This window comes from Sphaerodactylus townsendi, linkage group LG16 (genome assembly GCF_021028975.2).
Source record: "Sphaerodactylus townsendi isolate TG3544 linkage group LG16, MPM_Stown_v2.3, whole genome shotgun sequence".
NCBI classification, from domain to species: domain Eukaryota; kingdom Metazoa; phylum Chordata; class Lepidosauria; order Squamata; family Sphaerodactylidae; genus Sphaerodactylus; species Sphaerodactylus townsendi.
Genome location: NC_059440.1, coordinates 23,097,644 through 23,114,593, shown reverse-complemented (window position 1 = coordinate 23,114,593; position 16,950 = coordinate 23,097,644). Strand labels below are relative to the sequence as shown.

Genomic DNA, 16,950 nt, shown 5'->3' with positions numbered 1-16,950 from the left:
TACCTGGAGGGATAAGTTCAAAAATGAACACAACCCTCCCTTTTCCTTGCTCCCTTGGAGGTGGGGAGGTTAGGCTCCACAGCGTACCTGTTCGACACATCTTTGTTTATCGTTGTCTCTGGCTGTAATTAGATTTTGGGGAGATTAAAGGATCTACTTTCATTTGATGCTCCTGGAAGGAGCTGGCGGGAGGGAGAGGAAGAGGATTAATCATTTCATTTTCTCTTGCTCTCTCTCTCTCTGTCTCCCCCTCCCTCCCTTTCTTTTTCCCAGTCCCAAACGGATTGGGGCTGAGCTGTTGAAAAGCAACAAGCAGAGTTAAGGTGGATTTCCACATCTGCTTAACAGACATGCAAATCCCATGGATCTCAGAGTGCTCCTTAGCAGGACTCCTGGATGGCGGCTTCAGGCAACCAGCCAACAAGGTGGCGTGTTTATTCGCTAGGAAAACTTGCAAGAAGTAGAGAGCATCAACTTCCAGAGGCACTCGTTAATTTAATGGCCATTTGGAGTCTGAGGGAAAGGTGGCGGTGAAGAAAAGAGCGGCCAAAGCCAGGCCCCTTCCACACACGCAGAATAACGCACTTTCAATCCACTTCCAATGCACTTTGCAGCTGGATTTTACCATGCGGAAAAGCAAAATCCACTTGTAAACAATTGTGAAAGTAGATTGAAAGTGCATTATGTCTGTAACGCTCTTGAGCCTATTTTAATATGCCTAATAAAGGTTGTTGTATTGTATTGAAAGTGCATTATTCTGCATGTGTGGAAGGGGCCCCAGTGTGGACTTTCACGTCCAAGTAATTTCATATTTAGCAGTTTTATCTGCACCAGATACCATCATTTGTGGTGGGGGGCGGGGGCGGCAAAGTATAACTCATTAAAAATGGAGGGGAGCAAAGGGGAATGACAGACACCATCTTTTTTTAAAAAAAATCCAAAGTAAGTTCAGCTTCACGCTCTGCCTGGGCGTTCTTATAGTGCCAGTTAGAGGAGAAGATGTACAGGATTATTCTTCCTCTATCTTTAGCTCATCTTACCTGACCGGGCTTGCCTGCATAACTTGTGATCAAACTTGCAGGAAACAATGATGGCTGAATCTGTTGCCCACTGGCAGCTGAAGTTGGCTTCTCCCCCCCCCCCTCAAAGTAATAAAGGAAATTACCTGCGATCTTCCCTCCTCTTAGATATTGCTTCTTTGCAAAAATACAGTTTGTCCAAAACAACTAACCCCTCTCGTGTTTCTGTTCTGGCTGACCTTTTCCATGCATCTCTTGTTCTATTCATGCCTTGTATCTATACTGGGAAGGGCCGCTTCTTTCTTTCTTAAGCCGGGCCCTCCTGCTGTTTGGTACATTCTGAAAAGGCCCGTTTTGTGGTTGCTGTTTTGCAAAACAAGTTTGCCGAGTATGTAGATTGTCCTTCCTGAAGCATAAAAACCCAGGAAACGCACTGGCTCGGATCCAGCAAGCCATACAGACGGCATTTGGACACTGCAGGAAGCATTCCTACCCATCAAAAGCTCACTTTTTAGGATCCCGTAGCTCCAGGCTGTCACAAATGAAAACGGGGCTTGCTTTTGTCCCCCAATGGCCCCACTCCCGATTCATCACCCACAGATCTTTGCCTGAGTTCTTCCTTCCTTCCTGGCAATCCTAGCCCTGCCATTTCTTCTCTTCTTGTCTGTTGTAGGGAACAGCAAGTACAGTATAGAGCCATGGTGGCGAACCTTTGGCACTCCAGATGTTATGGACTACAATTCCCATCAGCCCCTACCAGCATGGCCAATTGGCCATGCTGGCAGGGGATGGTGGGAATTGTAGTCCATAACATCTGGAGTGCCAAAGGTTTGCCACCACTGGTATAGAGGTTAGAGGGTCGGACTAGTGTCTGGAAGAACCTGGTTTGAACCCCACTGTGCTATGGAATAATCTTGGGTCATTCACACGCTCTCAGCTACTTCTTCCAGAGGTTGCTGCAAGAATAAGACGGAGGAGAGGAGTCGCCACTGAGGAGAAAGACCAGATAGAACTCAAGTAAATTAACTGATTGCTCACATACATACAGAGCAGGGCCTCTTTGGTTGTGGCCCCGGGTGTGCTGTGGACTGTGCACCAGCATGTTTCTGCCCCCAAACCACCTGGAATAGGACTGCTTTTCTCTCACCACTATTTTTGTTCGTTTGTTTTATTGCCTTGTTACAACTCTTTTTTTTTTGTAGTTTGCCTTGATTTGAATCCACTAGTTGGAGTTTCATTATTATTGGACTATGTTATTCCAATCTGGCTGAGATACCTGTCACTCCAGTGATTGTCCGGGTTGTTCCGGATGATCCGGCTGGCAAAGCGAGTGTCCCCTACCCCTCTCGCTCCAGGGGCATCTCTTCCAAAGCTGCTTACTCGCTGGAAGATGACAGCCACCCCCGACAGAAGGATTTTTCGTAGTTTCAACATTGTCATGTCGTTTTCATTACGTTGGGAACCTTCTTTGGCATTTGAAAGGCAAGAAGGGTGTGTTAAAGTGCGAAAGTGAAAAAAACAGAGGGAGGGGGCTTAGAAAATTGGCCAGCTCAGGCTTCTCAGAATATCCTGGAGGGGGGAAATTAGATTTGGGGTGGAAGAGAGGTAACTTTGCAATCATTTATCCCCTTCTCTCTCACAGCGCTTCTTGTATTACAGATAATTATGGTTATTATATTTGCTATTGGGCGGCTGTGAGCATTTCATTGCTTGTTGATAATGGGGAAATGATTCTCCCTGCCTGCCACATTCCTTTTTTAAAACAATGCGCTGGCTATTGTTCCTGGGCCCGCTGTGATAAAGCCTCAGAAACTGCATTCCACGCCCTGTGTGTCTGGAATCCCATTATCTGCCTGAAAAGCAGATCTTTTTTCCACCCAGTCTTTTTTGCAGACAAGGACCCTCGCTCGGTCTCACACTTGCCTTCCTGCATGCTCACACCCAAACATAGGTAATATTTATGATATGCAGTGGGTCCCAAGTGGAGAAATTCCTGCTCCAGAGGTCCCAGACTACAGCATCAAGCCTTGGCAAAGCAGAGCAGTTTTACAAATGGGTCCCAGATAGGATTGCCAACTTCTAGGTGGTCGCTGGAGATCTCCCATTATTACAACTGATCTCCAGGCAACAGAGGTCAGCTCACCTAAAGCCAGTGGTGCAGTGATTAAGAGTGGTGGACTCTAATCTGGAGAGACAAGTTTGATTCCCCACTCCTCCACATGAGCAGCAGACTCTTTATCTAGTGAACTGGGTTTCATTCTCTGCTCCTCCACATGAAGCCTGCTTGGGCCAGTCACAGTTCTCTCTGAACTCTCTCAGCCCCACCTTCCTCACAACGTGTCTGTTGTGGGGAGAGGAAGGGAGAGGAGTTTGTAGGCCTCCTTGAGTCTCCTTACAGGAGGGAAAGATGGAGTATAAATCCAAACTACTACTACTACTCTTCTTCTTCTTCTTCTTCTTCTTCTTCTTCTTCTTCTTCTTCTTCTTCTTCTTCTTCTTCTTCTTCTTCTTCTTCTTCTTCTTCTTCTTCTTCTTCTTCACCTGGAGGAAATGACTGCTTTGGAATGTGGGCTGGTTTAGTGGTTCAGAGCAGGTGCATTCTAATCTGGAGAACCGGGTTTGATTCCTTGCTCTGCCACTTGAGCTGTGGAGGCTTATCTGGGGAACCATATTAGCTTGTGCACTCCAAGACATGCCAGCTGGGTGACCTTTGAGTCTCCTTAAAGGAGAGAAATGGGGGCTATAAATCCAAACGCCGCCTCCTCCTCCTCCTCCTCCTCCTCCTCCTCCTCCTCCTCCTCTTCTTCTTCTTCTTCTTCTTCTTCTTCTTTACCTTCACCTGGAGGAAATGACTGCTTTGGAGTGTGGGCTGCATGACATTAAACTTCACCATGGGCTGCATGACATTTAAACTCCCTCTCTGCAAACCCCATATTTTCAAGCCCTATTCCCAAAATCTTCAGGTATTTCCCAACCCTAGACCTAGAGGACAACTTTACTAATGATCGAAAGCGCATATGCTCTCCATGCGTTCAGAGTTGCAGGATTGCGCCTGCTGGACGAAATTCTAGAGGTCAGCAAGTACAATTCCGGCCCCTTCCACACATGCAAAATAATGCACTTTCAATCCACTTTCAATGCACTTTGGAGCTGGGTTTTACTGCACGGAAGAGCAAAATCCTCTTGCAAACAGTTGTGAAAGTGGATTGAAAGTGCATTATTCTGCATGTGCGGAAGGGGCCTCAGAGAGCCCACTTAAAACATAAGTATGCTCTCACTTTCTGCAGCGGTACCATTCACACATACAGAAGCATTGGGTGGACGTTTGTGCTCACAAAGGGCTCTCTGTAGACATTGAAGACACAGGGCCGACAAACATGTTCCTGCAGGGAGGAGCTATGGCTTAGTGCCCAAGCATCTGCGTGATATGCAGAAAGGCTGAATCCCTGACACGTTCACTTACAAGGATTATGGGTTAGATTACTTGAAAGCCTTCAGCCTGAGACCGCTAAGGGCCACTGTTATTCTGAGTAGGCAATACTGACTTGATGGTTTGAGTCAATATATACCAGCTTCGGCGTCTGTGTTCACGTGCTTCTCACTTTGCAAAATATGCACCCTTTTACCAAACCTCTTACCTCTCAGCAAAATGTGAATGCTTCTTTGGTTAGCCAAGCTGCGGCAAACGAGAGAGAGATTATTGAGCTAATCAAGAAGCTGAGCTGACGTTCAGGGATCCCTCAACACTCAGGGGCCTGAATCCCCCGATCTGCAGAATAGGAATAATAATTTTACTGGTATTGTTGCCATAGTTAATGAGATGGTGGAGGTGAAGCACTCAGAGATGAGAGACTTGCTCTTTTTGTCTGATGTTATTCTTTGATGCACTGTTTACTTTGACGGTGCTGTATGAGTCTGCATGGAGGATATGGAAATTGCTAGGTTGCTTTATTTCAATGAGAATGCGCGTGCGAGGGATGTTTCCTGTCAGTCCCAAGTATAGTTTCTTGCGACTGGAACAATAACCTGGTTGTTCCCGCACGCAGGCTAGAGCTCTATTGGCGATTCCTTAAATAATCACTGGATTCTCGGCTGCGGACGCCGAGTGCCACGAGCCCTCCTTGAGCCCAAGACGGCCGGCTGCTCACTTCCTTGCATTGTCTTCTGTTTTCCTCCCAGGGCTTCTCCGAGAAGAGGTATCGCAGCTTCAGGATGAGGTTCACTTGCTCCGACAAATGAAGGAAATGCTCACAAAAGACCTGGAGGAGACGCACGGTGGCAAGTCAACCGAGATCCTCTCCGCCACCGAACTCAAAGTCCAGCTGGCGCAGAAGGAGCAGGAGCTGGCAAGAGCCAAAGAAGCCCTTCAAGGTAAGAGCTGAACTTTCCTTTGTCGCTTCTCTCCGGCAGTGAATAGGTATGCTAGTCCCCAGTTTCACAGGGATGTTCGGTACTTAGGGTGCCTCCGTAATCTATCCTTAGAGTTGTTCCAAACTGGCTCTCCTGAACTGGTGCATTTTTATGGGTGGTTGAAAAAGGAGAGCCTGACCCCTTGCTTTTTATGATGTCTCTGCCCTCATTTGCTGTTTTCATTGCCCTCACTGCCCTCAACCTCACTTACCCTTCCTGCCCTTGGATCGGATTGTCTGCAGCAACTCCCTTGTTCTAGTCATCTTATCAGATGCAAGGTATCATTGACAAGACTGTGTGGATCCCCATGACCAATCTGAACTAATGGCAGTGAGGGGCAGTGAGGTCAATGAAAGTGATGGCAAAAGGGAAAAAGGAGAGTGGGAGAAGGAAAATGCCACAGGCAACGTTATTATCATATTGTGGGTGCTCTTGGGGCATGACAGCATCCTCTGTAGGGTCCTTCCACCTGCCATTTGGCTGTAACAGGTTGCTTTTCAGCCATTTTTATGCAAATTGTGTATTGTTGATACTTTGGTTGCACAACCCTCTCAATTGTGTTCAATTCCATATGTTTAGCATGTGGTGTGTAAAGAAGGGTGTACAGCTGTCTATCCTGAACTTGCTGCCAGTCAGTTGGGTTGAGGTCTGCCTTCATGCAAAGTCCCTTACATGCTGCCTTTAGTAGTTTTATAAGTTTGTTATCACACTCTGCCGATCTTTCAGACAGAATTGTAGGTTTCCAGGTGCATGCTGAAGGAGAACAAAGACTCTGGTAGAAAGAAACCTGTTTGAGATGCAGCTAACAGCAGCAATCTTGTTTTCCGGGGCTGGTTTGGTCTGCCTCACAGCAAACAACCCACGTGGTGGCTTTGTGGGTTTGCAGGTATAGAAAAGAGCAGGTCTTCCTCTTTTAACAAACAGGATGTAAAGCAATTCTTACCCTTGCTAAACTCTGGCAGTTGATCCATCTGAATCACTGGGAGAGGAAAAGTGAATTCCGTGTCTCATGCTGGCACGGGGAAGCTCTAATTATAGACTCCGGTCCCCCAGTGTATTACACGCAGGTTCCATTCATCTGATTGTATTGCGAAGATTACAGAGAACTGCCTTTAGATGCCAAAGGTATGAATGCACAGTGTCTTTTGCAAGCAGGCAGGTGCAACAACAGAGGGGAAAACAGGTGATATCATCTAGTACCAAGAAGGCAGCTGCTAAGAGATGAAGAAAAACTCAGAATTGCCAGTACCTTGCAAATGAAGTCTGGCCTGTACCACGTTACCAAGTCTGTGGGGTGTTCTATCCTGGATCCTATTTTTAATCCAAAACATTTCCCTTTGATCTAACTGCTGGTGGGAGTTTTTGTGTGTGTACGTTTTGTGCACATGGACTGCTACGTGTTCCATCTGATTCTGTGTTGTGCATAAATTGTATCAAGCTTAAACGTACAGTCTGAATTATAACTGTGGGGGGAACGTTTCACTCTGGGACCTGAAAAGCTGGTGGGAGGTCGGAGGTGTGGGGAGGATGTCTGACTTTAGCAGAGCCCGTGTTTCTGTGTGAGTCATTGTTGTCATGCTTCTTGAATGGGAAATAGCAGAGACTCATGCAGTGATGCAGTTGGCATCCTCTTACAGAGAACTGCCTTTAGATGCCAAAGGGATGAATGCACAGTATATTTTGCAAGCAGGCAGATGCAACAATAGGGGGGAAAAACAGGCGATACCATCTAGTACCAAGAGAACAACTGGGAAATAGCAGAGACTGATGCAGAGATGCAGTGAGCATCCTCTTAGGAGAGTGGGTAATGTAGCGTTAAGATCTATTTGTGAAGAAGCATAGCAGTGTTACCTGCTCCCAGGTAATTCTTATTAGGCTTAGCAGAAGGAGGGGAGGCCAGACCAGTAAATCATGCAGAGAAACAATGTGCATCTTCTTTTGCACTGGGATGCATTAATAGTTTCATTACTTTGCTGAAGCAATTTCATCAGCATTGGCTGATGATTGATTGGTTCCAGGAATTGCTTTACTGTGATTTTAATCATTCTACTGGTCTCAATAATATTGGTCTGTCCTTAATGGATCTGCTTTCCTGTGATTCTAGGTATTGATTTTACTTTTTATATTTAGTAGGTGCTACTGTACTGCAAGGATATCTCTATTTTTTAATCTTGCCGTTGCATTGATCGTTAATTGTTTGCGTGTCTTTTAGTTGATTTAAGCGTTTACTGATTCATCATTGGAAGCCTCATCAAGCATCTATTTTGAGAGGCTGCAAATAAATGCCCCAAATCAATACAATGTCTTTCTCGCAGAAGAGTGAGGTAGCCCAGTGGACAGTTTGGCATCCCTAGCCGCCACCAACCCACTGTGGCTGCCACCTTCCATCAGAAACCAGAGGACATAACTGCAGTTGCTTCTTTCTCTGCCTCAGAAATACCTCAGCGAGATGCCTTAGAACAGTGGTGGCGAACCTTTGGCACTCCAGATGTTATGGACTACAATTCCCATCAGCCCCTTCCAGCATGGCCAATTGGCCATGCTGGAAGGGGCTGATGGGAATTGTAGTCCATAACATCTGGAGTGCCAAAGGTTCACCACCATGGCCTTAGAACTTTTGTGAGGTTACCTTCCCTTGAGAGATTGCTGTCTCAAGAGAGACTTTGGCCACCGTTTCCCTGGCGATGGACAACCAGGAAATGGCAGCTGAACTCTCAGAAGAGAAAGTCTTATGGGAATTCGGGGTGGTGGTGGTTCTGAAGAAGTCTGAGGAACAAAGAGGACCTCTGCGAAGGTGGCGGTCAAGCAGACTCACCAGGAGGTGGAATAAGAGGCTGCTGTTCCTCAAAATCTGCCCTCTGAGGCCCCTTCCGCACATGCAGAATAATGCACTTTCAATCCACTTCCAATGCACTTTGCAGCTGGATTTCACTGCGCAGAATAGCAAAATCCACTTTCAAACAATTATGAAAGTGGATTGAAAGAGCATTAATCTGCATGTGTGGAGGGGGCCTAAGGGAACCACCTCAGGTCCCTTCATGATAGAGCTGGCCCTGGTGCAACCTGGTGTGCACAGAAGACAGGGGAAGGGGCCCTTCGGACCAGGCGGCTCTCTCAACTGGAACCATTCGGCCACCGTGTCCAGGTTTTGCACTCTTTAGCTCCGCTTCAGAAGCTGCGACAGTGTTTCTCTTTCGCGTGACTCTTCGTCCCTGACGCAGTCTCAGCGCCAGCCAAGTTGTTTGTAACAGATGTTAATTTTCATTTGGAGATTGAAAACACCCGGCCGGCGCTGTTGCACTCTTTGATGAATATTTTCACATTAAATGCTTCCAGACTTGCAAAAAGAATTTTTAAAAGGGGTGGGGGGATCTGCTGATATGTTACTTTTCCTGAGGCTCTTAAACTCCAGAGTTCTGCTGGAGAGGGGCTTCTTTTATGGTAGCCGGGATGCAAATGTGGGATTAGTTTGCCACTTTTGAAGTAGATAAGAATACATTTGGGGGGTGAGTTTTGTTGAAAGGGTGTTTGAAAGCGTGTGGTACTGTGCTTGAATTTGCTTAGATGGGAAAACCCACTTTCATTTTGGCTGAAATGTGGAAAGATTGTCATGTACACCCCTTAGATGAAAACTTGGGTGATTTCAGGGTTCCCTGAACACAACAATCCTCTTTTTGATGTTGCTTCTCTCTAATAAACCTGGAATTTTATTGTATTTTGCACCGTTCTCTGTTTCCTGACACTGGTATTTTCCCATAAAATGTATACATGTGTCAATGTTATTTGAGCATTAAAAGTCAAGGTTATGCATATCGATGGCAGTAGACAGTGTGGGGTTGTAAAGTTAGATAGGGATCTGGGAGATCCAGATTCAAATTCCCATTCTGCCATGAAAGCTTGCTACGAGGTTGTAAATCAGGCACTTGCTCTCAGCCTATCCTACCAGCAGTGGCGTAGGAGGTTAAGAGCTCGTGTATCTTATCTGGAGGAACCGGGTTTGATTCTCTGCCGCCTGAGCTGTGGAGGCTTATCTGGGGGATTCAGATTAGCCTGTACACTCCCACACATGCCAGCTGGGTGACCTTGGGCTAGTCACAGCTTCTCGGAGCTCTCTCAGCCCCACCTACCTCACAGGGTGTTTGTTGTGAGGGGGGAAGGGAAAGGAGATTGTAAGCCCCTTTGAGTCTCCTGCAGGAGAGAAAGGGGGGATATAAATCCAAACTCCTCTTCTTCTTCTTCTTCTTCTTCTTCTTCTTCTTCTTCTTCTCCTCCTCCTCCTCCTCCTCCTCCTCCTCCTCCTCCTCTCAGGGTTGGTATGAAATTAGGATGGGAACAGCAATTTAAACTGTCATAAGCTCCTTGAAGGAAAAGTTAAGGTATGTGATTGTCATGGAAACGCCACATAAACACCATAGAACACATGTACACAATTTTACTATTTCCTATTTTATTGGATTTATATCCCACCCTATCCCCACAGGACTCAGGGCGGGTCACAATATAAAATCAGTTATACACTCGCAAAAATCATTATCATAAAAGTATCAACCCAATATTAAACAATGAAAACAATAAAACAACATTTAGTACAAAATGGAAACAAAGGGACAGAACCAATACTGAAAGGCAGAGACGGGGTTTTGAAAATTGTTATTTAGACTAGCAATAAAGCTCGTTGTGCAAAGAAAGACAACAGCCTCTAGGAAATTTAATTGTAAATAATAACTATCCGTGGGCCTCACCCCTTTTACATTCCTCAATGCGCTCGTGGCAGCACGGCCTGCCGCCTCCTCTTGTGCAACTGCGTCGCTCTTTAAAAAGGGCATGTCAATAGCATCGCAGTCATAATCACCTTGTGACATTTGTTACATTTCTAAGCTCAAACCCCTGCAAGGTAAAAAGATCTTAGGTTCTGACCACAGGTGGCCACAGCAGTCCGACACCAGCATGCTCGCCTTCCGTGCTTACCTGCTGCAAGATGTGTGGCATCGTACTGATAACCAGGGTTTCGTTCAAGCCTGGTTTTATAAACGCAGCTGTTAAGAGTAGATAGGAGGTATCTTTTGTCACTGTTGATTGCATGAGTTTCCCAGCGGGGTGGACACCGAAAGATGTAATCCAAGACATTGGAAAGATGTGTCATACTGCATGTTGGCTAAACCCTTGCCTGTCCAAGGATGTGATTCAAACTATGATGAGTGCTTCATTTTACGAGGCTATGGTGGTAGTCCTAAGGATGCATTCCTGGGAGTCTGTATGTTCTTGTAAAGTGCTTCCAAGATGCAACTGACTTATGGTATCCCTGTAGGGTTTTCAAGGCAAGAAACGCTTGGAGGTGGTTTGCCACAGCCTCCCTCTACATGGTTGGAGAGAGTTCACAGAGAACTATGACTAGCCCAAGGTCACCCAGTTGGCTTCATGTGGAAGAGTGGGAAATCGAATCCAGTTCTCCAGATTAGAGTCCACCATTTGAGAGCCAGCGTAGTGTAGTGGTTTAGAGCAAATGCAGTCTAATCTGGAGAACCGCATTTGATTCCCTGCTCTGCCACTTGAGCTGTGGAGGCTTGTCTGGTGAACTAGATTCGCTTGTACACTCCGACACATGCCAGCTGGGTGACCTTGGGCTAGTCACAGTTCTTTGGAGCTCTCTCAGCCCCACCCACCTCACAGGGTGTTTGTGGTGAGCAGGGTGGTGAGGGAAGGCAAAGGAGATTGTAAGCCCCTGAATCTCTTTACAGGAGAGAAAGGGGGGATATAAATCCAAACTCCTCCTCCTCCTTCTCTTCTTCTTCTTAACCACTCTACTGCGCAGGCTCTCTTTTTCCTGGGAGTAATCCCCACCAAATAATGTAGGATTTTCTTCTGAATAGACCTGGTTAGGATCGCTCCCTTCAGTTCTTGCCTCTTGGTTGAAGGCAAAATCATTGTTACCCCGCCGCTCACAAATTCCTAGGACTGTCTACACAGAAATATGAATACCGGTGACTTCATCTCATTCTTCCAAGTTGAGAATCTCAGCCACTACCACTGGTTTACAAGTGTTATTTCTGCATAACGGGAACCCAGACCACTAGACCACTTGGAAACATTTCCTTTCTTTGTTCTTCACCGTGGCTCTCAAATACTTTTCGCACAAGCTCTATTAATCTGTTGCTGTAATTGTTCATCTGTGCCTAATGTTTGTGGCCCGTTCTATTAATTTTCTTATTAATCTTATGTGGGACGGAGTTTTCTAGCAGCTAATAAATCTCTCTTTTTTTGTTCTTTAGAGCTAATAACTTTTTGAAGGGAAGGAGGGAAATAGCCTTTTGTGTTTCTGTGTGTGTGTGTTTTTTTTAAAGACTCGAAATGTATTAATTTGGGTGATTTTTCTTTGCAGTGGAAAAATGAGACATATCTGCAGACTCACTTATTATTTATTAAGTATGAGCACTTTGTCTGACTTCAAGTAATTTGTTTTAGGTGAAGCTATTGGACGAGAGCTCCCTCTATAAAACATGTCTATTAATTTGACCAGAACTACAATTTTAATAAATTTAATTAACTAGGACCATTCATATTTGCTGAGTCTGTCTGAAATCAGACTTCCAGATGATTTGACATATGGCAATCCTCGAGATTATTTTCATATTACTTAACATGTTATACAGCTTTGAGGGAGAAATTGGCATAGAAACATGGATTTGGAGGTCACTCCCATGGAATAAAATAGCTTTCTTAAGCAGCAGAATTTTTATCCAAACACTTCCAAGAGTCTTAAAAAGCCATTGATGGATGCATTTTTCATGAACTTGTCTAATCCATTTCTCAAACTACATAAATCAGGATTTTGTCCTTTCTGGGATCATAAGTGCCAAGTAGTACAATCTAGCCTAAGCAGCTCCTATGGTTTGCGGTAGAGGCATGATAAAAATTTGTCTAGTGGATTTTTATCCTTCCCTTCTTGCAAGGAGCTCTGGGCAGTTACATGTTTCATCCTCCCATTTGGTCCTCATAATTGATTCAAGGACAACCATGAGTTTCTTGACTGCATCGGGATTTGATCCTGCATCTCTCTGGACTTCATCTGGCTCTCTTAACCACTATTTCATACTGGTTCGTGACAGACAGACAGACAGACAGACAGACAGACAGACAGACAGACAGATCAATCCCTGTTTGCCACCCTCTAGATTGGAGTTTTCCTGGGATTCGCTTACAGTGCACCTGCTCTTAACCACTATACCACACTTGCTCTCTTAAACAACGAAGCAATGCTACATCCCCAAAGCTCTCTGACTGATCCCCATTGGTGACTTCCTCAAGATTGCTGCAGGTCACATGTTATGTGGATGCTGTGACTGCTTAAAGTCTTTCACAGGTGTATATGCTGTTAACATGGGGAATGGGTCAAAAATTATGCCACTCACCTGGAGGCAACTGGGGTCTAAATCCAAGCCTCCTCACTCTTAGTTCCGTTTTTCCTGCAGGAAATGATTTTCTAAGCCTGTGCAGGTGCATTCGAGTTCTGAATTCCCCGAATCACACCTCTGGTTCCCTGTCAGCTGGTTTGAAACTCAAGAGCATGCAGGTGTCGTTGGGCAAACCTGACTCACATTACTGGCAGGTGCACAATTCAACATCACATGTTTGAGGGGGTTGTAGGAAGGCAGCCTGCCACGTTCAGGTTGACTGCAAGAGGCTGGAAGATGATAGGGTGATAGGTTGGAGCTGCAAACGTTTTGGCAGGTGGTAAAGGGATCTCGGTCTCACCAAATACACTGCATCTAAATTGCGAAGCAGGTGTCAGCAGGGGATTTCTGACAGGTGGTTCAGCAGGTTCTGCAAAGTGGATAATTTTAGAGAGCCTGGAAAAAAAATGTTTGGGAGTTCGCGGCCCCCTGTCTTTAAGCTCTATTACAGCTTTCTAAGAAGGTTATTACTTTGGTTCTTGTTTGGTTTGCATAAGCAATTTCTTTTGAATGGCACTACCAGGTCAAAGCGTTTCAGAATGAAAATGCAACGCTGGAAGAAGTAATGAACTATACTTGAGGAAATGAACTGTGCTTGAGCACCCTTGACTCTTGAAAGCTAATACCCTGAAAACCTTGTCGATCTCTATAAAGTTCAGCTGAAATCTAGCTGGTTTATTAAAGAGAGCTTTTTTTTTTAGTTTGGTTGTACTGTTACAAAATAGTTCAGGAAGATGCTTCAGCAATGCGATGGGGAGCTACTGTGTATAGCTTGTACAGTTTGTTGCTGCACGTAGTATCCTATTGTGTAAATTGTTGCATCATGTAACACGTTTGGTAATACCTGTGCTTTGCTTCAGCTATGTTTCCCAGTTCTCATGAATTCTAGATTTCTGCAGCCCAAATCCTATTGTTTATGGGATGTGCCATCTTGTTGATTTTGTTAAGCTAGTCTTTGTAATCCACCTTGAGCCCCAGGGAGAAAGGCAGATTATAAAGGACATAAACAAACAAACAAATAATACAGCCTACAGAGAACCAGCGTGGTGCTCTGGTTAAGAGCAGGTGGATTCTAACCTGGAAAACTGGGTTCCCTACTCCTCCACCTGAGTGGCAGAGGCTTATCTGGTGAACCAGATGTGTTTCCCCACTCCTACATTCCTGCTGGGTAACCTTGGGCTAGTCACAGTTCTTTCCAAACTCTCTCAGCCCCACCTACCTCACAAGGTGTCTGTTGTGGGGAAAGGAGCTTGTAAGCCACCTTGAGTCTCCTTATAGGAGAGAAAGGTGGGTTATAAATCCAAGCTCTTCTTCTACTTCTGATAGTAGCTAAAGGGTGGAGGGGTTTTAAGCAGAAGCTTTCCGCTGAAAAAAGTATAAAATGAACCTCCCAAATCAAGTCATTGGTTTATCTTTCCTTCACTCTTGTGTGGGGGAAAAAACCAAAAGGGAACTTGGCTGGTTCTTCTCCTCCAGGCAGCAGGCCAGAGACCTCACTGGGGAAGAGAGGAATCTGGGCCTCTTCATGGGCAAACCAAATCCCACAAAAATGCACCCGCTGTGATTGAGTTTCCCTAAATTGCCCGGTTTAATCCACCACAGCTTGTTAGTAAGAGAGCCGAGCAAACAGAAAAAGAGGCAGAACACAAGCGCTTAACAGGTCTTTAAAAAGCATATTTCAGGTGAGAAAAAAGGGTGTAAGGTGTAAAAACAAAAATCTGGATATAGCACATCATCTCAAGGCTGGAATTTTCCAGACACAAACTTTAGTGTATGAAGTGCAGATTTAACAAATAGTAGAAGGTGTTGGGGTATGGGCCCGTGTTGTGCCCACACGCCAACAGCTTCTGGGTGCGTCAGTACAGTCGCCAGGTTCTCCTTGGCAGGCGTTGGGAGGAGACCTGGGTCAGCCATGTCACTTCCGGCATATAATAGAAGTGATGTCAGTGCGTTGGTGGCAACACACGAAGCTTTGGTAGTAAGGCCAAAACTCTATGGTTTTTGCCAATTTGACAACAATACACTGATATCAGTTCTGGCACATGCTGGAAATAATACCCTAAGGCAGTGATGGCGAACCTTTTCGAGACCGAGTGCCCAAATTGCAACCCAAAACCCACTTATTTATCGCAAAGTGCCAACATAGCAATTTAACCTGAATAGAAAAAACAGTTGGCTCCGAGGTGTGTGTTACTCAAGAGTAAGTTTGGTGGTAGTTGGTGGCTTTGCTTTGAAGCAACCGTGCAACTCTTCCAATGGGTGAATCACAACCCTAGGAGGGTTTACTCAGAAGCAAGCCCCATTGCCAGCAACTGAGCTTACTCCCAGGTAAAGGATCGCGCTTTAGTTCTTCCCATGAAAATCAGTGGGGTTTAAAAGCACTTAACAGGGTTACCTACACTGCTTCCCCAAAACTAGGTCTTAGGTTTAATGCTAATAATCGAGCCCAGCAGCCCAGGCCAGCCTAGATGTGGGGGGGGGGGGGGCACTCTGTTTGCACATGGCCACAGAGAGGGCTCTGAGTGCCACCTCTGGCACTCGTGCCATAGGTTCGCCATCACTGCCCTAAGGTTTAATCTTTCCCTCTCTGCCCCCACCTTGCCCTAGGTGTCTGCCTCCTGTCTCTTTCAATCAGTAACATTGTGCTGGGTGTTGAATTCAACTTATTAAAATCTGGGCTTTTAATTAGGCTTAGCTGCCATGCGTCGTTTTTATTAGGCTTGTTACTGCTATTATTATGACTATTTAATTTTGTTTAATATCACAGCAACCAGTTCCTTAGCTGCTTCTTGGCCTTTCATTACAATTCGAGCCTCGCCCAGAGGCCTAGGCCGTTGTCATGTATCGGCACAGTATTCATGCGGATCCCAGCAGGGCTGCCTCCTGAATCTGACCGGTGTTGATTTTGCCGATTTGAAGATGTTTCAAGTGCCACCCTGTGTTTTTGGAATGGCGCCCAGGTTGCCGATTACCACTGGGATGACCTCAGCTGGTTTGTGCCGTAGTCACTGAATCCTGATTTGCAAATCGTGGTATTTAGTGACCTATCGTATTTAGTGTAAATACCATGAAGGTATTTAAATAAATCGTATTTAGTGTAAATACCAGGAAGGAAGGAAGGAAGGAAGGAAGGAAGGAAGGAAGGAAGGAAGGAAGGAAGGAAGGAAGGAAGGAAGGAAGGAAGGAAGGAAGGAAGGAAGGAAGGAAGGAAGGAAGGAAGGAAGGAAGGAAGGAAGGAAGGAAGGAAGGAAGGAGGGAGGGAGGGAGGGAGGGAGGGAGGGAGGGAGGGAGGGGTGAGTGAGTGAGTGAGTGAGTGAGTGAGTGAATGAATGAATGAATGAATGAATGAATGAATGAATGAATGAATGAATGAATGAATGAATGAATGAATGAATGAAAATTAAGGTGGTGGTCACGACGACGACGACATATTGTGACTCCAGCGTGCAAGATGTGGTTTCAAGGTGCAGGATGATGCCTCGGGACAGCAGAACTTGCTGTACCGGCATCTCATTTGGGAACGAAGGGAAGCAAACCTTGTCTGGGCGTGATTTAACACTTCGCACAGGAGGAGGGAAACAGTCAGAAGACTTTGACCTCAGGGATCTATTGTGCTGATTTTCAGGATTCCTTGTCCCGGCATGCAGGAAAAGCTAGCACAAGTATTCCCTTGGGGGAGCCATGAAACCATCTGCAGCCCAACCTAGGGAGGCTTCCGTCACAGTAAATGCACTTGAATTTGCCTTATACCAAGTCAGACTGCTGATCTGGCAAGGTCAGTATTGTCTGCTTTGACCGGCAGCTGCTCAGCAGGGTCTGAGATCTGCCACTTCAACTCCTTCTTGCTCCTTTTAATTGAACCTGTGATCTTCTGCATGCAAAGTAGATGCTATATGCCTGAGCCAAAGATTGAACCTCTTTTAAGACTCATGAGAATCCTGCATGGAATCATAGAATCACAGAGTTGGAAGAGACCCCATGGGCCATCCAGTCCAACCCCCTGCCATGCAAGAACACACAATCAAAGCACTCCTGACAGATGGCCATCCAGCCTCTCTTTAAAAACCTCC

General features: G+C 45.6%; 1 protein-coding gene across 5 annotated transcripts in view; it reads left to right on the top strand.

Moving 5' to 3' along the window:
• Positions 1 to 16,950, top strand: part of KAZN (kazrin, periplakin interacting protein) — a 301,595-nt gene that overhangs the window by 249,467 nt on the left and 35,178 nt on the right. For all 5 annotated transcript variants that reach the window (XM_048518982.1, XM_048518984.1, XM_048518986.1 and 2 more), the window contains one exon: positions 5,199 to 5,390. In XM_048518982.1, the coding sequence (XP_048374939.1) occupies positions 5,199 to 5,390 (192 nt within the window). The remainder of the gene's footprint in view (positions 1 to 5,198; positions 5,391 to 16,950) is intronic.